At 35.0% G+C, this 24,306-nt stretch overlaps 2 protein-coding genes across 5 annotated transcripts; one reads left to right on the top strand and one right to left on the bottom strand.

Annotated features, from left to right (window-relative positions):
• Window positions 1-1,391: 1,391 nt before the first annotated feature.
• Window positions 1,392-16,048, top strand: LOC122145953 (kelch-like protein 22). Of its 3 annotated transcripts, none has more exons than XM_042762760.1 (7): window positions 1,392-1,574; window positions 2,188-2,414; window positions 3,597-4,074; window positions 5,337-5,746; window positions 8,966-9,158; window positions 12,450-12,683; window positions 14,034-16,048. In XM_042762760.1, the coding sequence occupies exons 2-7, from the start codon at window positions 2,188-2,190 to the stop codon at window positions 14,373-14,375; spliced, it is 1,884 nt and encodes a 627-aa protein (XP_042618694.1). In that variant the 5' UTR covers window positions 1,392-1,574; the 3' UTR covers window positions 14,376-16,048. The 3 variants fall into 3 exon arrangements, with proteins under 3 accessions (XP_042618694.1, XP_042618693.1, XP_042618692.1); XM_042762759.1 differs by having other exon boundaries at window positions 1,393-1,574; window positions 2,125-2,414; XM_042762758.1 differs by having other exon boundaries at window positions 1,394-1,574; window positions 2,122-2,414.
• A 3,815-nt stretch (window positions 16,049-19,863) lies between these two features.
• LOC122145952 (T-box-containing protein TBX6L-like) lies at window positions 19,864-23,524 on the bottom strand. 2 transcript variants are annotated; one of them, XM_042762757.1, is made up of 9 exons: window positions 23,318-23,524; window positions 23,000-23,156; window positions 22,736-22,838; window positions 22,183-22,347; window positions 21,954-22,100; window positions 21,649-21,719; window positions 21,311-21,396; window positions 20,950-21,163; window positions 19,864-20,862 (listed from the first exon to the last, which is right to left on the bottom strand). In XM_042762757.1, exons 1-9 carry the CDS (start codon window positions 23,331-23,333, stop codon window positions 20,406-20,408), a joined length of 1,416 nt encoding a protein of 471 aa, XP_042618691.1. In that variant the 5' UTR covers window positions 23,334-23,524; the 3' UTR covers window positions 19,864-20,405. The 2 variants fall into 2 exon arrangements, with proteins under 2 accessions (XP_042618691.1, XP_042618689.1); XM_042762755.1 differs by having other exon boundaries at window positions 19,864-20,866; window positions 20,951-21,163.
• Between the last annotated feature and the right edge of the window lie 782 nt (window positions 23,525-24,306).

The raw sequence follows: 24,306 nt of genomic DNA, 5'->3' as shown, positions 1-24,306 counted from the left end.
AACTGTTTCAACATTGATAATACTCAGAAATGTTTATTGAGCATATTATAATAATTTCTGAAGATCATGTGACTCTGGAGTAATGAAGCTGGAAATTCAACTTTACATCGCAGGAATAAATTACATTTTAACTATATATTAAAATAGAAAACAGTTGTAATAATATTTCACCATATTACATAGTTCTAATTGTTGTTGTTGTTTTTCTTATTCTTCCTTTTTGTTTGTTTTTTTGGATTAAATAAATGCAGCCTTGGTGAACATTAGAGACATCTTTTGTGATTACAGCATTATCATCATGGTCATATGCGTGCGTTGTGTTGGGTTTATTAATTGTTGGATGTTAACCCGTTTAATCCCAAAACTTTCCCAGACATGAAAATATCCAAATTATGTGTCATTAGTAACCCTTTTAAATAATCAATAATTATTTTTTGAATTTTTTTTGGAAAAGTGTGTGAAAAATTGTGTTTTATGTTCGGTCACAATTGTGACTGGTGGGATAAGGTGTGTACTGAAATAACATATTCCTGCATAAATAAATATAGATATATAATCCAACCCATCTAAAACAAACTGATCAAACACAATCTATACTAACAATCATGACAAAAAAAAAAGAAAAAAAAAACATGCAACATTGATTGGAACACAGATAAAAAAAATAAAAAAATAAATAAACGAAAAAATTTTAAATATAAAATATTTTTTTTTATATTAATGCTTAGAGTATTACCACATCATTACTGTACATTTTTTCTAACATTTGATTTTTTAATTTAGGTCAATATTTTGTTATTGCAACATTTTATTGTCATTTCACCAGCAACTGCAATTAGATTTATATTGTTTACCTAAGTTCCCTGTTATCCCACCGGTCATAATATGTGATGTGACCATCAACATGTTTACTCATTCTATGACCACACTCAACAAAACTAAATATGTGAATGCATATATTAATACTTGACACCCTAATGAACATGTGTACCAAAAATCTTTATATATTTATGTTAAGACACTTTACTAGCCTTTAGTTTTGGAGCTTTGATGTAGTCTTCATATTTCCTGCAAACAGGAAATAAGCTGCTCTGGTCATGTGACAATTTGCACTAATCATGTAAAACTGCACATATTTAATCGAGACCCTTTATTTTTTCAATATTTGCAGGATGTACACTAAAACATCGGTCAGTAAGGTTTTTAGAGCTTTATAAGTAAAACCTTTTTTTACGGTCACTATTGTATATATATATATATATATATATAATATATATATATATATATATATATATAATATATATATATATATATATATATTAATTTATCATTATATTTTTCAGTAGTCAAGCTGCAGTGAAGTAGCGCTTCAGTGCTTTTCATTTGACAGTAGCTGCTGATGTCATTTGTTTTGCTCTGTACCGGAAGCGCTGCTGTGACGTCACGGGCAAACTCAGCTGGGCGATCTGTAAACAAACAAAGTAAAACATCTTCGCCATATTCATCACCATTATCACAGAGTGTTCGTTGTCATCCGGCTGCAGCAGGCTTCTTGAACCCGTCGATCTTTCCCGGTAAGCGACAGCTGAAGCGCTGCTGATATCATCACAACATCTACTGTACTGTCAGATTATACCACCACCACACACTGCTGCCAGCTCAATCTATCACACTCAAACTCTGTTCGCATCATTTTTACTATAGCATTTTTATGTGCACTTTCTACGACTTTCATTTTCACTGGAGGATGAAATACAGACCACTATTTACAGCTAAATGATGTTAACATTGTGTACAAATATAAATGGTGCCAGTCGTAGTTTGTTGAGTAGCCTACAAACTTAACATTGGCCTTAAAAATTGTAGTGGTTTAGATTTATTCTTATTAACATATTATTTTGACCTAGTTCGTGTTATGGAATGTGGCAGACAGGACTCTGTTTCCTGTAAGAGTGTGTTTTCTTTCTGATGTCATTGTGGGGTGAAATATGTTTGTCATATTAACTTTCTATGGTGACTAATAAGAGTTGAACTTTCTGTGGTGACTAATAAGAGTTGATGACACACACAGGGTGGGGAGATTTCTGATTTCTCTCCCTCTCTTCCTGTTCTTTCATTTAGCAGCAGTGTGGGACTTCACACAAAAATGTGAGCAGGTTCACTTTCGGTTTGCATTTTTATATCAAGATGGCTGATGATTTGGTGTCCTGCACGGCGGGAGCACGAGGAGCCGTTCCCTCCGCCCAGCCCTGTGCCAAGCAGAAATACCGCAGTGATGCCCATTCACAGGGACTGTTAGACGGGCTCCTGATGCTGCGACAAGGAGGGATTCTGTTCGATGTGGTGCTGTTGGTAGAAGGAAAGGCCATCCAGGCTCACCGCATCCTCCTGGCCGCCTCATGTGACTATTTCAGGTAGGTACGACACCCCCGAAATGTTTAGGGATCGAAGGAAGAAGATTTAGCAACTTTTTAAAATGTTTTTAAAGAAGTCTCTAATTTTCACCAAAGCTGCATTATTTAATCCTAAAAAACAGTTAGAACAGTAATATGGTGAAATAATATTACAACTGTTTTCTATTTTAATATATATTTAAAATGTAATTTATTCCTGATGCAAAGTTGAATTTCCAGCATTATTACTCCAGTCTTCAGAGTCACATGATCCTTCAGAAATTATTATAATATGCTCAATAAACATTCCTGAGTATTATCAATGTTGAAAACAGTTGAGCTGCATAATATTTTTGTGGAAATTGATAAATTATTTTTTTTGATTGCATGATTTGTTGAATATAAAGATCAAAAGAACAGCATTTATTTAAAAATAAAACCCTTTTGTAACATTTAAGTCTTAACTTTAAGCTTAAAATTGTCAATGTGTTTATATGTAAAAGTGTATATTTAGGAGTTGTTCATTATTTTTAGGTTTATAATATGCTTTTAGCTGTTTTTCACTTCACCTAAAAAGTCACCTAGTATTTTTTTATTTTTTATATATATATATATATATATATATATATATATATATATATATATATATATATATATATTATATATATATATATATATATATATTTATTTATGTTATTTTTTTTTTCAATACAATTGACAATTGTATTGAAATTTCACTTACACTACTGAACAAATACTGAGAATGCACATCAGTTAAGTTACTAGATATATCAGAAAGACCAAGAACCACTTTATGTGACATCATTTATATATTTATTTATGTGGGTCAGTGACACATAGAAGTATCAGTGATAACAGAGAAATCTTTTGAACAAATTCAGATTTAGATTTAAATATTTTTTTAGTTTAGCAATTAAAACATGCGCTTTATAGAAGAGGTATATTCAAGTCACTGAATGTATGAATTGCATTTGTGAATAAATTAATTACAGCTAATATTAATGACCCATGTATTACCACTGATAACGGAAAAGAGTGAATATTCTAAAACAATTAGTGAATCTAACACAAAACACATGTTTTTCTCAATGTGTCTTTGATTGTTTTGTGACAGTGATGTATTATATGTGAATTTCAAAAGATTGTGCCCCTGTACGGTCAGTGTTTCCTCTCTGTGTTAAGGGGCATGTTTGCCGGCGGTTTGCAGGAGATGCAGCAAACTGAGATCCCTGTCCATGGAGTCACATACACAGCGATGACCAAACTGCTGGACTTCATCTACACCTCTGAGCTGGAGCTGGATCTGGACACGGTACAGGAAGTGCTGTATGCGGCCACTCTGCTGCAGGTCCAAGATGTGATCGGCTTCTGCTGCGACTTCCTGTTCTCCTGGCTGGATGATGACAACATCCTGGAGGTGGAAAAGCTAGCCGACATCTATGGGCTGGACCAGCTCGGGGAAAAAATTCGCTCGTATCTACTCAAGAACATCCAGACCTTCTCGCGTACACCGGTTTATCGAAAGCTTCCCCCGGAAAAGATCCTGAGTGTCCTTTCCAGCGACGATCTGGAGGTGAACTCAGAGAGCGAGGTGTTTGAAGCAGCCCTGCACTACCATTACACTCCTGAACAGGTGGAGAAGGAAGAGGTTTGCTTACAGGTGAGAAACAGATGGGTGGCCACACCATTATGACATCCCTGCATCTTAAAAAAATTGCCTGTTGATTTGCAAAAAAAGCCTAATATTACCTCATTTGATGATGCTTAGTTCAGAAATATCAATAAGAACTTTTCCACGTTTCATCACAGTTTTTTGTTTCACAAAATAAATATGTTTTTCGAAATAAATATGCAACTGTATGCATCATTGTTATTTTACAATGACATTTTTTCATAGTTTTTAGTTTTAGATTTTCTGTTTACATTTTAATTTATGTTAAAATGTTAGTAATTTTGTTGAGTTTTTATCATTTTTAGTAGTTTTTAATTATTTTATATACTGTATGTCTATATTTTTTTTTTTTGTTCAACTAAATTTTCACCATTTTTAGTGTTCCTTTACCTGTTGTCCAGTTCACTTAAAAAGTCCAGCAGTAAAAAAACAAATATACCAAGTCTTTCAGCTTTATGAGGTTATGAAGCTGCATGTCTAATAATTATACAATTATACAAATAAATACTGAGAATGCACATACATATCAATTAAGTTACTAAACATGAGAGATCAACAACCACTTAATTTGAAATCATTTATATATTTATTGATGTGGGTCAGTGACAAATAGAATTGTCCACAATAAAGCAGAAATATTCTAAAAGAACTTTAAATAAATTCAAAATTAGATTTTGATTTTTTTTTAATGAAGTTTTGTTCAAATGTATATACTGTGCATATCAGCTTTAATGCATCAAAATAACAAAAGCAGTCAAATGTTAAAAGTTTTCGTTTTATTGACAAAAAGTAGTGTTCAAAATGTGTCATTTATAATCCAAACAGTATATTCAAATAATCAAGTTAATGTCCAAAAACTTAACTTAAACACATATATTTACCTTTTTCGTCACATAATCTGTAATCTTCTGTTGCTGATTTAGTAAAACACCCACTAATGTAGCAGAAAACATCAGGGTCATGCATTTTCTTTTGTCCCTGCCTGGCCATAATTCTGACCTTGAACTCTGGATAATGTCATACATGTGAAAATCAGAAGAGAATTGAACATGTAGTTGTAACCGGCTCGAATCATGTCTTTGTGACAGTTTTCTGGTGAACGCTACGAAATGCACGTCATATGTGCTCAAGCAAAACAGGCACTGTTTTTGGAATTAGCACCCCAAAATTAGAAAATTTTAGTCTCCACATTGTCACAGTCTTTTTGGATGTAATTAGTGATATCTATGACAAATCAGCTTCTCCTTCAGGATCCGTTGCAGTTGTTGGAAGCAGTGCGCTTCTGTCTGATGGAGAAGAATGTGTTGCAGCGCTTGCACAGCCGGTTAAAGCAGTGTCCGCTGCGGGACTCGGTGGCCGCTGCTCTGCGTTACCACAGTCAGGAGCTGTGGCAGCCGGTGATGCAAACCCCACTCACTCAGCCTCGCTGCAGCTCCCAGTGCATTGTGGGATTCGGTGGCATGTATTCCTCTAGCGCACTGGTGGACAATGAGGAGCGCTTCCAGGTGTTCCACCCCTCCTGGGGCGAGTGGTGTAGTCTGGCTGCAGACCGCGCCCCTCGCATGTCCAACATGGGCATCGCGGTGCTCAATAACTTTGTGTACTTAATTGGTGGAGACAAGAACACCAGCAGCTTCCGTGCTGAAGCTCGATGCTGGCGGTAAGTGATGCTGAATATTAATTTGCATTGTTGAAGTGCATCTGTGAATCTAGAACAACTGTTAGAAGGACAGTGCTTGTATTTAATGTTGTTATAACTGTTTTATACATGTTACACTGTAGAAGAGAATGAAGGATTTTGTCTTTGCTATACTTTTACAAAATTTCTAATTTTATTAAATGATGAATCCTAATTTATCTAATTATTATATATTTTTATTTTGTTCATTTTTGTTAATATACTTTAATGCGTTTCATTGTTTGTTTGTTTTTTTGTTTGTTTGTTTTTTTTGGTTGTTTAATTACTTCAGTCATTTTTTGTAGTGTTTTTGAAAGTCATTTATTTGATCAAAAGTACAGTAAAAACAAGAATATTGTGAACTAATTTCTGTTTTATTATAATTTAAAATGTAATTTATTCCTGTTTTGCAAAGCTAAATTACTCCAGTCGTCAGAGTCACATGATCCTTCAGAAATCATTCTAATGTGCTGATTTGATGCTGAGGAAACATTTCTTATTATTACAGTGTGACTGGCTTTACATTATTCAGGTTAGAGATCAGAGCTTTGATTTAGCCTTTGTAGGACTTTAGATCCTCCCATTTGGCCCTGTGTTTGGGATTACTGGATTTGTATTATATCCAAATCAGAGACCAATATAATCCAATAAGTGCTGATTGGATTATTGGACTTGTTGTTTATCCAAATCTTAAACCATTATAATTGCAAGACCACACAGAGTTTGAAAGCTTATTAAACGAAATAAAACTCAAAGATTCAGTATTCACATAAATTCCATAAGAAGACAGAAACAACAACAAAAAATATATGAATCAAGTGTAAGCATAAAGAAATGTTGGGACAAAGGTTAAAAATAGTTTAGAATCTTTTACAAAAAAAAAAATACTATACATCAACTGTTTTACTTTAGTCATTTAGCAGCTGTTTTTATCAAAGCAAATACTGAATGCACAAGCAAGTTTGTCATACAGGAGCTGAAAATACTCACAATATCGCAATGCCAAGTTGCAGAAGTTACTCCGAGTAGATGAGGGAAGTGAAAGAGAGAACAGGAAAAGATTTTCTTTAAAGGGGTCCTATTATGCTCTTTTACAAGGTCTTGATTTTGTTTTGAGGGTGTACTACAACAGGCTCTCGTACTAGGTTGTTCGAAAAACACATAGTTTTTCACATATTTTACATTATTACAACACCTCTCTCCCCAGTCTGGCATGAACGGCTCGAATAGTTCCTGAATCAAATGAAGGCCCGCCTTCTGAAAGACTGATTGGTTAGCTGGGCCAGTCTGTGCTGTGATTGGCAGCACTTGGTGCCTGGTCGGGAAATGTCATGCCCCTTACCATAGCCGCCTGCGAGCTTCAGTGTAAATATTGCATCAAACTCAAATCAATTTGAGCGCGATTTAAACCCGGATGATTGTAACCACTCTTAAGTTTGTCTGTCTTGGGAAAGCTAGCGTGTCTCCGACATAGTGATAACATTCGTTGCCTTCTCTAGTGCAGCTCAACCAGGTCTCGTCCGATTCGTCAATATCACAAATTCCGGAAGATATGCATTGTAGTCCAAACGAGTCGTTCGTTGTAGTTTTTGAAAAGTGATTTCTGTTAAATGAAATATCTCCTTTTGAAGTGGACTTTGAGCTTTGTAACTTTGCAGATCTTTGTTATGCTCAAACAGCAACATTACAGACTAACTAAAGTTAAAAAAAGTGAAAAAGCATGATAGCACCCCTTTAAGCAAGTCCCTTTGATTGTTATTATGGTTTTAATTAAATCGTAGCAATATAAAACTGCTGACTGAACAGATGTAGTTTTTTTGTCTCACTTAACCACAAAATATTTCACTATAATCACTATCATTATTTTTGAGTATTTATATCTCTTCACGGTGGTATGCAGAGCTACTGATCAATGTTGTTATTGTTGAATAAAACTATTAAAAACTGTGTTTGTTACTTAAAAAAAGCTGAAATAAAGTATAAATATAAGATTGAAACACTTAACACCAAAATTAGAAATGTTGCCTTGGCAACTAAATTAAATAAAATTAAGACTAAAATTACTCAAATTGAAATAAATTAAAGCTAAATAGAAATAATAATAAACTAAAACAAACAAAAATGACTATAGCATAAAAAATAACTTAAGCTAAAATTAAACAAACTAAAAATAAAAGGTAAGTCAGAATATTAATAAATGTATATATAACAATGCTCTTGATATGGTTGACATGATATGGTAACTTTCACTCTGTCCTCAGCTAATGAAAGTGGTCTTCTATGTGGCTTGTCTAACAACTCACAATAAAGCATTTGAGGAAGAAGCTTTGAAAGAAACCCTTTTCTAAGTTGTGTCTCTTTGATTTAGTTTCCACTTCCTGTTAATAGAACCAAGAGTGCACACTATTGTGTCCAAACACCTGTTGGTTTGCATTTATGTAGTGCCTGCTAATGCAGCTCACAGAATGCTCTTTAGTATGGTTTTCACAGATTTACAGTGTTAATAACAGTCATTTAACTGAAGCTTTCTTAAAAAGCTGTGGTTATTTTAATTCATCTGTTGTTCTGTTGTAGCTGTGCCCTGGTTAGAGCAGTGTTTACTGCCTGTCAAAGCTGAATGCTGAAGCTTAAATGTATAAATAATATTAAATTAATTTTACATTAATGTATAAATAAATTAGAATAAATAGTTAAATTTAATTGATTAATAAATTAATTAGATGAACACTTAGTCAACACACTTTAAATAAAGAAATAACCTAGAAAATAGTTTTTTTGTTAAAAACTAAATAGATGTTGTAGCGTTAGTGCTGTCAAAATTAACGCGCAAACGCGTTTTTTTATCGATTGACAACACTTGTTGTAAACAGTGGTCTGTTCATGAATTCAATAAGGTCTATTGTTTTGAAAAGAGAGAAGCTCAGTGGGCATTATCCTTCAGTTTGTCCCGTTTTAATTTAGCACAAACAGTCAAAAAAGACATAGTGTAGTGATATTTGAAGTATAACAACTGAATAAAACAGTAATCGAGGAAAAAACACTTTCATAATGAGACAATATTGAAAGTCTTTTTAATATCATATTGCTAAAAATAAGCACAATAATATTCATACTACAATGTTTACATACATTTTTGATACATCTCTAATTGTTATTTTTTTTATATTATTTATTTGATTCATTCCATTGTTTTCTTATTAAGTATGATCCCCGCCACAACACCTGGTGTACTATCGAGCCTCTACGGCAACAGCACGCAGATCATTGCGTCTGTGTGTTTGATAAATATATCTACGCCATTGGAGGACGAGACTACACCAATGAACTGGACTGTGTGGAGCGCTACAACCCACAAACCAACACCTGGGAATATGTGGCGCCGCTGAAACGAGAGGTGAACAGTTATTGATAAACCACTGAACTGCACTGGTTATCTGTAGATATATTACTATTATATTAATATTATTATTACTATATTGCTAATATATTACTGTCCCTCAAGTAATTGAGCAATGCATCCGGCACGTCACGTTCATAGTGCTTACTATTGCAATTCAGACACTTCAAAAATCACTTTGCTATTAATGTACAACATATACAAATTAGTTCCTGAAACAGGAATTTTTATACTATTGTGTACTTAAACATTGTACACTTCTGGTCAAAAGTTTGGAATAATTCATATTTAATAATGTTTTGAAATAATTTATTTGAACAAAAACACAGTAATTGAAGAATTGAAGAAATATTATTACAATTTAAAATAACTGTTTTCTATTTGAATATATTTTAAAATGTCATTTATTCCTGTGATGCAAAGCTGAATTTTTAGCATCATTACTCCGGTGTCACATTATCCTTCAGAAATCATTCTAATATGTTGATTTAATGCTAAGTTATTGTCAGTTATTATTAGTGCTCAATTATTAATAATGGCTCTTCTAATTATCAATGTTAAAAACAGCTGCTTAATATTTTTGTGGAAACCATGATACATTTTTCTTAAGATTCTGTGATGAATAGAAAGTTCAAATAAACAGCATTTATTTAAAATAGAAATCTTTTGTAGTCTTAACTGTTATTTTTATTTTTTGATTAATTTAATGCATCATTGCTGAATAAAAGTGTTAATTACTTGTTTTTTTCCTTACCCCAAACTTCTAAATTGTGTTTTTTTACAGTATCTTTCCAGCATTGATAATAATCAGCATATTAGAATGATTTCTGAAGGATCACGTGACACTGAAGATTGCAGTATTGATGCGTAAATACACAGGAAACAACAACAGAGGTCAAAAATTAACACGTTGTTGAAAGTAAAAATAACTTCCTTGTTTACAACCCTATTTCAGTGTCTTTCAATATAAAAGTCTTTACTGCTGACTCATAAAAAAGGCTCTCTTGTCACCATCTGTTGGCGGAACAATGTAACTAATCACAATCACGAACACACACACCGTTTCTCAATACCAAATACCAAATACTATTATTAATTACTACTATTATTTATATAGAATATTAGCTATTTTTGGGATAATAATCTTTAACTAGATAAAAAAATTAGTCAAGACAAACTTTAGGTTGGCTTGAAAAAGCCTAGCCTGAAAGTTTAAAGCAGTTGTAAAAGCCTTTAGTTTGAAAATTTAGATAGAATAGATAGATGTTGATAACATGTTTCTAGCATGATTAGCATGTTTTTAACATGATTGGCCTGTTACTAGCATATTGTTGGCATGATTAGCATGTCGCTAACATGCTAATCATGCTAGCGACATGTTAATGACATTCTAGTAACTTGTTTCTCATGCTAGCAACATGTTAGTTACTTGCTAATCATGATAGCAACATGCTAGTAAAAAGATAATAATGTTAGAAAAATCCAAGCGACATGCTATTAACTTGTTAATCATGCTAGCAACATGCTAGTTACTTGTTAATAATGCAAGCAAAATGGTAGTAGCATGCTATTCATGTTAATAACATGCTTATCATGCTACTACCATATTGCTAGCATGATTAAAAAGTAACTAGCATGTTGCTAGCATGATAAGCAAGTAACAAGCATGTTACTACCATGACTAGCAAATGAATAGCATGTTTTAGCATGATTTGTAAAGTTACTAGCATGTCGCTTGGATTTTTCTAACATAAGCAAGTTACTAGCATGTCGTTGAAATGCCGCTAGCATGATTAACATGTAACTACGATGTTGTTAGCAGTGATTAGCAAGTAACTAGCATGTTGGTGGCATGATTAGCGAGTTACTAGCTTGTCGTTAACATGCCACTAGCATGGTTAGCATGTTAATAGCATGTTGCTAGCATGATTAGCATGTCGCTAGGATAGATAGATAGATAGACAGACAGACAGACAGACAGACAGACAGACAGATAGATAGATAGATGAATAGATGGACAGACAGACAGACAGACAGATAGACAGATAGACAGATAGATAGATAGATAGATAGATAGATAGATGAGTTTGAATGAGTTTAAATAGATTAGAAATAGTACATAGAAGGGAAGCTTAATGGAGTCTAATGGACTTCAGTGTGTTTATATTTGAATTTTCACATTTGGAGTTTGAATAGTCTTGGCTCATCTAAACATTCCGTCAATGTAAGTCTATGGGATTTTGATCTTCAGTTTTATGAAAACCATAAGTAGGATCAATTAGAAAAGATAAAGCACATTAAGTCAGATCAGTCTGAAGAGCTGGGCTGAGTTTGGTGGTTCTAGCTTGAAAGCTCTAGGAGGAGTAGCCTTCAGAAATTTTAGTCTCATAAGAAAGAGAAGAAGAAGAAGAAGCTTAAATAGCAGATCAGTAGGTTGGGGTTCTCAAGCCAACCTAAAAAACGGCAACAACACTCATCATAAAAGTTGTTTCAGTCAAAAGTACAAAGGCAGCGCTCTCATATACAGCATTAAAGTTATATAAAATAAAATGCGATGAGATTTTGCCTTCAGCCAAAAATACTTGCTTTGGAACAAATAATAGATTAATGAGACCAAAGACTGCCCATTAGATTTACCCAATATGAATGAATTATATCTCATGTTTAACCACTATAGAGACATCAGAGCCAGCGGCAAATTCCAGATGATCGTCACGGCGGGTTTCTGCTCTCGGCGGGTTCATGAGCGCTGAACAGCCGCTGATGCCCTGGAGCTCATAAGTCCGAAAACATTAAGGCAATTTTTCAAATAGACATATCTTTATTAACAAACCACATATTTGAAGTCTAAACAAGTACATTTTCACCTAAACAAAAATCTTAAAACTACATTCCGTGACACAACAAACAGTATTATTTATAAAGTTATAGTGGATTTGGACGTCTGCCATGATGCTCGCTGTGAGAAATAATGCAAGCGGAGTGATACAATCAGTGAAACGGTAGAAGTGCTGTTATCACTACAATATCACACTCCTCTCAGCCAATCAGATTCGAGAACCAGAAAGAACTGTTGTATAAATTGTGATAATATTTAATAATATTCATGTTTTTACTCTATTTTTGATTAAATAAATGCAGCTTTGGTGAGCAGAGGGGTCTCAATTATTCCTAACTTTTGGCCAGTAGTGTATGTGTAGTGTATCTTCCTCCACAAGAAAGTGACATGAGTTTATGAACTTTAGATTTAATATGCATGTATAGACTCTCACATGCCTGTGTCTGCAGGTATATGCCCATACCGGCGCAGTGATTGATGGGAAGATCTACATAGCATGTGGTCGGCGAGGAATGGCTTATCTTAAGGAGACCTACTGTTACGATCCCAGCAGCAATCACTGGAGCATGTGTGCCGAGGGCCCGGTGGAGCGCGCCTGGCACGGCATGGCAGCTCTCAACGGCCGCGCTTATGTCATTGGAGGCAGCAATGATGGTTGCGGTTACCGGCGAGACGTCCTCAAGGTACTGAAATTCTGAAATTATCAGTCAATTAACAATGACTGCATGTTTTGACACCAGTTATAGCATGGTGTAAAAACTGTGTAAATTAATAAATAAAATGAATTGATTAAGTTACAGGGATACTCCACCCCAAAATGAAAATGGTGTCATTAATCACTTACCCCCATGTCATTCCAAACCCGTAAAAGCTTTGTTCACCTTCGGAACACAATTTAAGATATTTTGGATGAAAACCGGGAGGCTTGTGACTGTCCCATTGACTGCCAAATAAATTACACTGTCAAGGTCCAGGAAAGTATGAAAGACATCGTCAGAATAGTCAATTAAATGTTAAATGTTTTAAAACTTTTTGCTTTTAGTTCAATAATTAAGATGTGTACACTCATATGTATTCAATTTGTAAGGAAAATAAGTTATGTCATTGACCCATATGTCATTCAACACTTAAATAGTACTGATAAGGAAACGGGCCGATCTTAATTACATTTTTACAATTATTAGGGCATTTGAATCTATTGCCAAGTCTCCCATATGCTTCATGTGAGGTTGGATCATTCTTCGTGTGGCTAGGCCTGTCACAATAACAACTTTTTGTTGTGCGATATATTGCCCCAGAAATAATTGCGATAAGCGATATTATTGTCATTTTAAAGACCATTTTATGCCACTGAATGTATAATCATAATGTAACCGCATAATAATGCAAGAAGGCCTACACACTTCCAAATGACAACAAACTTGATTCTTAAGAACATTTAGATCATGTAAATTAAATTTCAAAATATTAGATACCTTAAAAAACTTTAAGCATAAAACATTTTCTAACAAAAAGTGCAAAGTAACAAGTAGAAAAAAAGAAAAATGTACAAAGAACATGTATGGAGATTTTTCCATCTTCAGATTTTTCCCAGACCTTCTTTTCTCTGTAAATTGAGGGTGCACACTATTGCTAAAAAAAAAACTTAACTACTTAGCAGTCAGATGTCCGTATGCACAAAGTTCTGCAAATGAAACTTTGTTTGTAGAAGCACTTTTTAAATTTGAACTAGCACTGACTACACCACGTTATGTACGAGAAGCTGCAAAAGACACAGGCGCAATGTACAAAACAGTGACATTCATTTTTAAGTAAATATAATGGGCAATATATAGCATCACCAAAATGTATTGAGGTCACGTTCATTTATTGCATGATAAGTCGATATATTACTACATGTGGCTCGCCTGCCTATTAAGAGTGTTGTTATGAGGTTTCATTGTTGTTAGCATGCTGCCTTTAAAGTCAGCTGTCTATGTGGAAAGTAGACAACAAAGCAGCTCACTAAGCCAAAGGTCTGTGTGTCTGTGAAGGTGGCGTGCTATAACCCAATAGCAGATGTGTGGTCTGTGGTGAGCCCGCTGCCTGCTGGACATGGAGAGCCAGGTGTGGCCGTCCTGGATGGATGCATCTACATCCTGGGTGGAAGGTCACATGATAAGGGCAGTCGAATGAAGTATGTTCACATTTATAACGTGGAGGAGGACCGATGGGAGAGCGGGACAGCCCTCGAGGACCGTGTATCTGGGCTTTCAGCATGTGTCCTGCTATTGCCACGAGCAGCCACGGCTCAGGCACGCAGCTGGGAGCAAAGGGCTAAAGCATCATGGGAAGAGGTAGACTGGGATGACTCGGACAACTCAAGTGAGGACTGAAGGTGTTAGCGCTGCTCAGGTGGGGCGTAAAATTGCAAAGTGAGGGAATTGTACTTTATTAAATTGAGGACTTCTTGAGAATTCTTTACTAGATTGAGTTATTTTAGATTGAACAGTATGTGTAACCAATCAAAGCCTTTGTTGTGCCTGTCTGAAAGTAACTAAGGGTAAGTTGGAAGTGTTCTGGTTTTGATTATTTCCAAATCCCACTCTTTTATCTTTGTGGGTTAATTTTACTGATTCTTTTAGGTTGTTGTGCCATTTTAGTCATGCTGATGATTTTCTCATTGTTTTACGTCCAAAGCTTCGCTCAGAGCTATGAGAAACTGTTGGAGATGCTAACACTGTACATAGGGCTGGGCGACAAAACCATTCAGTGAACAACACAAATGATTTAAACTATTTTAAAGCCAGATGAAACAGCGCTGACACTGTGGTAAACAATACAGTCAGAAAGCTTTTCAATCTACAAATCGCCATCATGGATTTACTGTAGAAACACCAACTGCACCATGGTATTGTGGCAGAAATGTGGGACATTCATATCAAATTTTATTATATTATTAATGTAGACATTTATTAAATGCATTAAAGAAGCAATGGAATATAAGTACAGTATTTTTTGTGATTAAGCTATAGCATTTGTGCAATTATAAGTGCATTTCAACTACTTTTTTTGCATACAGATCCATAGAAACCATATGGTTACATTTTTCCCATGATATTGAGGTGCTGTATGTGTGGTTTTAACTGTAGTTCTCATGATGTAAATGTATGCTACTATGGAAGACCAGTGATTTAATATTAGTAAAACTCACAGTCCGAATAATCACATTTCACAATATAAAAATTAGAGTGTTACAATTTTTACAGATGTCACTGTTTTTGATAATGAGCATACATTTACATCTCAAGCTACTACTACTGTCACCTCAAGCTACCCTCAAGTGTTCATTTCTAAACCATAAAAAAAATTATATTATTATTATTGCAGCCTACACTGCAAACTGCTGAAGACACACGTCATCAAACTCAGGCGACACAAACCTGGTTCATGATTTGAAACAATATCACTCATTAAAACAAGCGGAAAAATGACTGGAAAAGTGTGAAAATTTCAAAAGCGTGAAGTGTTTGTCATGTTCTGATCATAAGGAGTCGTTTAAAACCATAATTAACAATCTGGTTTCTACAACTTTCACTCTGGATAAAAAAATCTGCCTTTTTAACTTTGAAATTTATAGTGATAATTATCTATATCGACTGATATGAAAACATTTATTGTGATACTTTTTTATCCATATCGCCCAGCCCTAACTGTACATGCACTTTACAAATATTAAGTTTATGATTATGGTGCCTTTATTTTACAGATGTGTTTTGGTAAGCCCAATGCCTTTTTTATTAATAGATATTAATTAAGTGCAATAACAATTTTCAAAAGAGTAATGGAAATGGTGAAGAAGTGGTAAACAGGATGCTCTAGTGCAGGGGTCGGCAACCTTACACACACATGTACTACCATTAGTGGAGTAAATATTGGCCCAAGAGTTGATCAAATGTGTCATAAAAGTAGTAAAGTTGTAAAATGTTATAACATTTTAAAAGTTTTCTATTTGAATGTATTTTAAAATGTAATTTATTCCTGTGATGCAAATCTGAATTTTCAGCATCATTACTCCAGTCTTCAGTGTCACATGATCCTTCAGAAATCATTCTAATATTCTGATTTACTGCTCAAATAAATAAATAAATAAAATGATGCACTGTCATTCTAAAGTTTGGGGTAAGTGAGATTTTAAAAATATATCTATTTTGTTAATTGCTCAAAAGTGACAGTAAAGACATTTATAATGTTGCAAAATATTTTTATTTCAAATAAAGCATTGTTTTGAGTGTGTTATTCATCAAGAATTATGAAAAAAAAAATGAATCACAGTTTTAAGTCTCAACTGTTGAAAACTCAAACTCATTAAAAACTAAACTGTTTTAAACAAAAAAGATCTTACAAATTATTAATAGATGAGCAACAACAATAACTGAGCAGCAAATCATCATATTAGAATGATTTCTGAAGGATCATGTGACACTGAAGACTGGAGTAATGATGCTGAAAATTCAGATTTGCATCACAGGAAGAAATTACATTTTAAAATATATTAAAATTGAAAAGAGTTATTTCATATTCAAATAAAATTTTGCAATATTACTTTTTTTTTTACTGTATTTTCGATCAAATAAATGCAGCTTTGGTGAGCAAAAGAGGCTTCTTTAAAAAACATTTTAGAAATCTTACCAACATCTCAACTTTTGAAGACTAGTGTTGGTGAGTATAGAAATGGGGAAGGGGTGGTGATATGTCACAGTGATTACTGTTATAAATTAAAAATTGATTAAAGGTTGCCGACTGCTGCTCTAGTGAATGCTCATTAATAATATGTTGGCTTTCAAGTCACTCCAAAGAGAAATCCTTAGAAAAAAATTACAAATGTTAGATGAGCTAGTTTAATGTGAACTGTTATTCAAGAGTTCCTCTGGTGTCTTTTGCAATGGAAAAAGTAATTTTGTTCAAAATTCCTTTAAATATTATGCACTCCTTTTTACTGTTTGCTTTTTGTTTTATTTATTTGCTGTCTTCGATATATCAGCCTCTTTAAACTGTCGGCTATACATTTCTGATTTGTTTGTCCCTTTTGAATGTCGTAATAAGGATCCCATGATATCTGAAAATCACTGATTTTCTTATTTTTAATAAAAACGATTTTGGAATATTTAAATATCCATTATATTTGACATGAAATTATATAAATACACATTTACTCTGACTGTAATTGCTAAGACTAATTGTATTTTTTTCTAACATTTTGGAAATACATTACATATTTTAACTGAATTGTTACCAGTTTGCAATGTCATCTTCATGAATAATCACATTGACAATAAAGATCAACGGATTATACTGGAGTTGTTTTGAACATTAACAACAGTTAATACAACGAGTCTGATGTGGAGCTGCGAAGGGGAGAGGGAAATATTTTTAAATAAGCAGGAAATATATAGTTTTATAACTGGTATTTGGAAAATGTGACGATTGATTTAGTGACCAGTATGATGGTGTTTTAACTGCCTCTACAGCAGTAACACGTGCTTGTCTTTTAAAGTCACCCAGAGGAGCTCTTAGAGCCTCACTTCAGAGTTAAAATGCTGTTTAAAGGGTTTTTACACCATGAATATTTATGTTCTGTCTCTTTCTCTCGCTCATGCATTCACTCAGTCATAAAAACCCTTTCAGCATGTTGTTTGTTTCATTTCCCCTCTCTGATAATAATCATGCATTTCCAGCACGTAACAGTCAACTTTATGATGAACATCATGCAACATTATTGTAAAATTGCAACTGTATAATTGTAAAAGTGGTGTGTGATAAACAGTGGAATTATATCATATTTAAATACAACAGTTTAAAATCTATATCACATCCGTGTTTGAACATTATCCAACAAATGACATTTGATTCTGTTATGACACAAGGATTCTGGGTAGATCTATACAAGATGGCCTGAACAAACTGCAAGTTTAGAGTAGCTATAATAAGGAGCACACTCTTTTAAAAAGAGTACTTATTATAGAAATAGTATACTCTAACAGAATATAATTAAGTGCAAACTTTAATTTAAATTAAATGAAAATGTAAAATTTACATTGAATTTAAAATTTACAATTAAATGAAAATGTATTATAATTTAAATCTGAATATAAATGTATATACATTTACATACATAAATACACAAGCTATACATTTATATTAATAAATGTATACATTTTTTCCCTCAAATGTTCGATAAAATTGTTAATCAAATTGTTATTTTTATATATTATACATGAAATGTTATTACATGAATATATATATATATATATATATATAATACATATATATATATATATATATATATATATATATATATATATATATATATAATACATATATATATAAATGTGATCAAATAAATAAAAATACATAATAGTACATTCTTTGACATAGGACTTTGAATAACCACTATCTAACAGAAATCATGTATGAATGTGAATATTTTCTTAGAAACGAACAGCAAAAGCATAACTTTAGCATCAATAACAGGCATTTTATGATTAGATTTAGGTCCTTTTAAGGCCTAAGACAATTTTTCATACTTATATGCACATATTTAATATAAAAGAAAAATTCACCATTTATTAACCACCCTTCTTCCACAAAAAAAAATAAAAAAAAACCTAACACACACAACAATAATTTTTCTTTCAAAGCTTGAAAATGGCCACTTGAATAGATATGAAATAGAATATAGATGAAAAATATTCTCATCATTGTTGTCACTGGTATTTAAAGTTAAAATCAGCTATTTCAGATAATAAATTTGAGTTAAATCAGACATAGTTGTGCTCTTGTTTGTGCCACAGAAATAGCGTAGTAAATTCAAACATTGTAATTCTTATCTGTAGTGTGTGTGTGTGTGTGTGTGTGTGTGAGTGAGTGTGTGTGTGTGTGTGTGTGTGTGTGTGAGTGAGTACCAAATAGCTGCTAAGCTTGTCTAAAAGACACTATAGAGCTCTGTAATGAATTGAGCTTGGCTAATTCTCCCACTCCCACAAATACATCTCCATCTCCCCTTTACGGCAGTCATTAGCCCCTGACATCCGTGACGGCAGCAATCAGCGTCCGTCTGCATTTTGGAGTGGTGAAAAGAGCTCTGACATCCCCCCCATTTTCACGCCTCTTAAGACTCTTTCATGGGCACAGAGGGGCTATGATATGCTTTGTTATGTAAGGTGTTACCTTAAGTGTCCTGAGGATGCAAAATCAAATAATGTGTGTGTAGACAGACAGAGATGGGTGGGGTTCCAATTAGAGTCAACAAAAGGGGGAAAAAAGTGAAAGAAAAACAAAAAAGGCAGCCATAGTTAAATAAAAAATGAATATTTAAATAATAGTTGACAGAAATGCACAAACAAAAAGCAAATGTAGTAAGGATAATTCTACACAAGAAAATACACATATTTATGAGTTATTTGTCACAGAAAATATTAACATCAAATACCTGCTTGATATTGGTTGAACTGATTTTCATATATATATTATGATTTGGTAACACTGTGTGCAATCATGCTAATAAAATGTAGAATATATATATATATATATATATATATATATATATATATATATATATATATATATTATATATATATAAAAGAGCTTCTTATATTAATGATTCTATTAAGATATTTAGCTCAGTGATGCTTATATTTATATTAATGTTTATATACATCAATATATCTTTAATATTAATAGCACTATCTATCTATCTATCTATCTATCTATCTATATAGATCTATCTATCTATTTACAACATACATACATACATATAAGCTTATTAGCTGTTTTTTTTTACCTTCTTTGGAAAAGAAAAAGACCATGACCACATCTTATTTATGATATTTACTGACCATTCTGAATTTCAGACATACAACATTGCAATTTCCAAACAGCATTTTACACTTCACAATTATTTTCTTTTTTAACAAAAATAATATTAAGTAGCAGCAAAAGCAAACAGAATAAATAGACATTTTAACAATAAAGCCAAGAAAACCAGTCCGTTCTTGGTCCCTCTTTATGCAGACATGAGTTTTCAAGTCAAAATATATTAAAAGTCTAAAGAACAGCATTTCCAAATGTGTTTAATGTGGCACAATTGACAAGCACATTGTCTTCTCTCACAGCAGAAAGAAAACAAAAACCCTCAGAACAGCAGACGGACTCTTCTTCAATTAAACTGAAGCAGGTTTTTTATTTTGTATTTGCATCCAAGTTGACTCACAAACAACATTCTAGTTAGTGCCACTTGCTCATTACATTCGCTCAGTGTTTTTCTGGTGCTTGCTGGTACTGGGCGACGTGTGCGATCTTCTGGGTCCGGGCGTGAAGATCCAGATCTCATCGTGTGAGCCTTTAGAAAGCGTCCCATCACTCACTCACCAGCACGAGTAAGAGAACAGTGGGTATTGGCTCCAGTCCCCTACATTTCCGTGGTGATAGCCGTGATGGACGGCCTGGGTGCTGTATTCGGTGGGTAGGTGATGATGGGGAGGTGGAGGAGGGGGGTATTGTGTGGACGCTGCTCCGCTCCACTGTCCCAGAGATTGTTCTGTGCTGTAGGGCGTGTAGAGAGGATGGTGGCCCAGCATACCTGGCTTGGCCTGGGCTATGGCCATGTTCAGCACCCCTGCGTAGTCCTGGTGGCCCCCTGAGGCATGTGGCGGGCAGGGAGGCAGGGCGAACTCAGGGGCGGAGGGCTTGCTGGAGGTGTCTTGATCGGGCACGGTGGCAACATCCGGCACACGGGACTCAAAGCTGGAGCGGCCTACACATCCACTGCTGCTGCCAACACTGGACGAGGCCGGAGAGGGGGACTTGCCGTATTCATGAAATCTGCGAAAAGATTCAGAATTTAACATCGAGACATTGACAAGAGAGAAAATGGCTTAATAAGTCTTGTTTGAGGTCAGTAGCCCGTACCTGTAAGGCTGGTATGTGTTCTGTCCAGGCACGAGCTGTTCGGAGCTGTACATGTCTCGAGGGTCCGAGCTCAGAGGGGACTCTGCACGGACAGCATGGCCATTGTCCCGGTCGCCTGCACCTTCCCATGGTGAGTAGCGCTCGGCCTTCACCTCCGACTCCTTACGACCCACATGTTCATCATCCAGACCCTCGCATGAGGACTGCTGGATATCTGAGGTGATCAATTACAAATACAACTATTTGAGAATAGTTTTTTATAAAACCATCAGTGCTTGCTGCTAGTACAAGCTGCTAGTTAATGGCTTAAAAGCCAACAAAACCTAAACATACAGAAATGCATAAAATGAAAGACCATTACCTCGTGGGCTCTCATGTTCGGAGTCTTTTGACAAGTTGATCTTCTTTACAACTCTCTCAGGATCAGCCTGACTTCTGTTTGCTCGTCTGTCAAAAAAAAGATCAAATAAGTAAAACGGTTAAAAAAATTTGTATACTTCTTTAATATATTAAAATAAATAATACAAAACAATAATCAAAAGTAATTCATGAGTTAATATGTTATGATGATATATATATATAACTGTAATTCATGAGTTAATATGTTATGATGATATATATATATATATATATATATATATAAAAAATAAACACGTTAGCAACAGGTATCAATTTTCAGCTTTGTAATCTGTGTGAAACTTTTTAGAGTTTGTGGCCTCATCTCTGAATCCTTTAGCAAAGGGGTTGTGGTCAATTTTCAGCTTTGTAATCTGTGTAAAATAATGTAATCAGTCTCAGTTCTAATTAATGCTAATAAAAAAAATACCACCATCTGATTAAACTTAAAATATGTGCAAAAGAAGACATTATAAGAATCGACAACCATATAGAAAAGGGATTTTCAGAACAGTGGCCAATCTGTCGTTTTTTCCTTCCGCTGATTGTTACATTTTTATATTTAGCCCCAAAATCAAAAAAATTTAGCCGATGTATTCATCTCTTACCTTTGTGTTCTGGTATGCAGTGACAGCAGTGAATGAGGTCTCAGGGAAGGTAAAGGTTTGGAAGACGCTCCAGCGCACACTGTACAGATCATCAGCCTGAACGATATGGAAACGCGGATGGTAGCGGTGCATGGAGTGAAGGATAATCTGAATCCAAAGGAGACACATACATTAAAATCACAGTCAATTTACTGTTTAACAAATGTAAGAATCAGAATGGGGCGCTTACATGTCCATGCTGGTCCAGGGCATTGTTGGTAAGCTTGAGTTTGAGGAAAGACACGGGCTGTTTCATCCAGTGGCTGCCGGGCGCTGGAGAATCAGGGTGTAGGTACGTCCTGTAGGGCAGCTGAGGCTCAGCCTTACCAGCGACCTCCCACTTGTCCTTGTTCCACTACAGAAAAAGAAGCATTTCATTGAATAACTGAAGACAGAACAGTGAACTAGAGCTTCTAGAGTGAGCATGACACAAGGTGCAGGGGGTGCTGGGGTGTGAGAATATGTGTGAATATGTGTTGAGGTAAAACCCCCCAGTGGGCTCTGTAAAAACAGGAAGAATTGGGGCTCTTTGAAGTTGAGGAGCGCAATCAGTGGTGAGAACGCTCTGAAGAGACACATTTGACAACGTCCCCCCAACGCTCCAGCCGTTCATGACTGATTCCCAATTCAACAGCTCTTAATTTCAATAGGACACTAATAGTCTAGACTAGTCTGGTCTAATCCTGTGGCCAGAGCATTCAAATGGATAAGACTTTAATGTTTGCAATCACTTAGATTCTAACCTTATATCTGAGACCATCTTCTGGCACCATGTCCACCAGTAAGATGTACTTTGCATATGGCACCAATCCAGACAAGCTGATTTTGCAGTGTGGAAACATCCTCCTGTAATATAAGCAAACAAAAGTCAAGTTTAGCTCAAAGTCTTTTCTAAGAGTTGAGGTATCGTGACATACATTATGGTCAGTTCTTTAAGTTTAGTTGATCCAAAACTAGGGGTCAACAGTTTAGGTTAAAGTTTAAGTCAAAGAGCTTCTGAGACAGACCTGCCAGGTTTGGTTATGATCATCTCAGTGCCGATCTCATGGAAGGATCTCCACAGCTCGGGATCCTCCAGAGTCATTCGGATGTTGCCCTGGTGATAGGAATCCCCGGCTCCAGCCATGGAAGGTGGAGGAGGGAGACTGAAATTGTGCTTGAGGTCTGAGGAAAGATGGAATATTTGAGATTTACTGTCAACGGCTTCCGATGGGAGACTCTTGGAATTTCATTCAGTTGTGCGTAAAGAGTTAAGCCTTTCTGTAAATGGTGCACACCAAGAGTAAGAACCCTCCAGGTGGATTAGGGTCAAAACAAGTACTCACCTCTGATAGCCTGCATTATTTAGGCTTCTCAAAAGATGCCCTCCAGAAGAAAATGAGATGGACGGAAAGAAAAGATCAGAATGAGCAATATCTAGATGTTTCAGTTAAAAACACAAGTTCTCCATAAGAACTCAAAGGGCTTGAGTTAATTCCAATGTTAAGTCCAAGGATGAAGGGGTTCAGTGTGTTGTGTCTGTCTGTTACTTCTGCCACAGATGCAGAGGGGGTGTCCCACACCTTTAAGTGGGATCTGGATGTGGGGCGGGGCTTGGACCCCCATTCCCAGCCTTTGAAGTCACACAGTGATGAGTCAATGTCATGATCTCATTGGCTGATGGGCAGAATCAAAGAGAGTTAGCAGAGCCTTGATAGAGTCCCAACAGGAAGGGGACAAGCAGAGGAAACATGTCTTTATGAACTGCTAAAGAACTTTTAAACAAATACGTACAGACCCAGAGAATACAGGATGGCAAATCAAGCACAAGATTCCCTTCATTAATCCAGCTAATGTGAGGAAGAGCAAAGACTTCACCTTCTGACTGGCAGCATTGACCCCTTCACACAAACAAAATCTGACACACTCAGTGCTCGTGTTTGCTAATTCACACACACATATCCACTAATTCTCACTGATGCTACAGACACCAGGTCCTGATTTTTACAACCAGGTCAGACCATGGCAAATAATTTGAAATGCAACTGGCTTTGTCACTAGAGTATGAGGTTCTTCTGAACTTTTTCTTTTATTTTCATATGTTCTAATCTTGGTCTTCACATTGAATTTTGTTGGATATGCTTTCACAACCTTAGGCCGTGGGTTGAAGGCATCTGCAGGGTAAATAGTCATCTTAAATCATGAAGAAACTACAAAACACCACACAGAACCATCTTAACCTTCATTACATTTAGGTTTGGTTATGGTGGTCTTTTGTCAACAGTTTTTTAACAGCTGTTTTGGGACAAATATTGACATACAGTCTTAAAAACTA

The sequence above is a fragment of the Cyprinus carpio genome, chromosome A8, assembly GCF_018340385.1.
Source record: "Cyprinus carpio isolate SPL01 chromosome A8, ASM1834038v1, whole genome shotgun sequence".
Taxonomy (NCBI): Eukaryota; Metazoa; Chordata; class Actinopteri; order Cypriniformes; family Cyprinidae; genus Cyprinus; species Cyprinus carpio.
This window is presented reverse-complemented; position numbering and strand designations above follow the sequence as displayed.

Excerpts from the sequence above, each read along its gene's own strand:
- LOC122145953 (XM_042762760.1), top strand. The coding sequence starts at position 2,188 with ATGGCTGATGATTTGGTGTCCTGCACGGCGGGAGCACGAGGAGCCGTT. Across the intron at positions 2,415-3,596 it reads GCCTCATGTGACTATTTCAG|GGGCATGTTTGCCGGCGGTT; the intron begins GTAGGTACGACA and ends CTCTGTGTTAAG. Across the intron at positions 12,684-14,033 it reads ACCGGCGAGACGTCCTCAAG|GTGGCGTGCTATAACCCAAT; the intron begins GTACTGAAATTC and ends GTGTCTGTGAAG.
- LOC122145952 (XM_042762755.1), bottom strand. Across the intron at positions 21,397-21,648 it reads GAGGCCACAAACTCTAAAAA|ACGAGCAAACAGAAGTCAGG; the intron begins GTTTCACACAGA and ends TTTTTTTGACAG. Across the intron at positions 20,867-20,950 it reads GAACACATACCAGCCTTACA|GCAGATTTCATGAATACGGC; the intron begins GGTACGGGCTAC and ends CTGAATCTTTTC.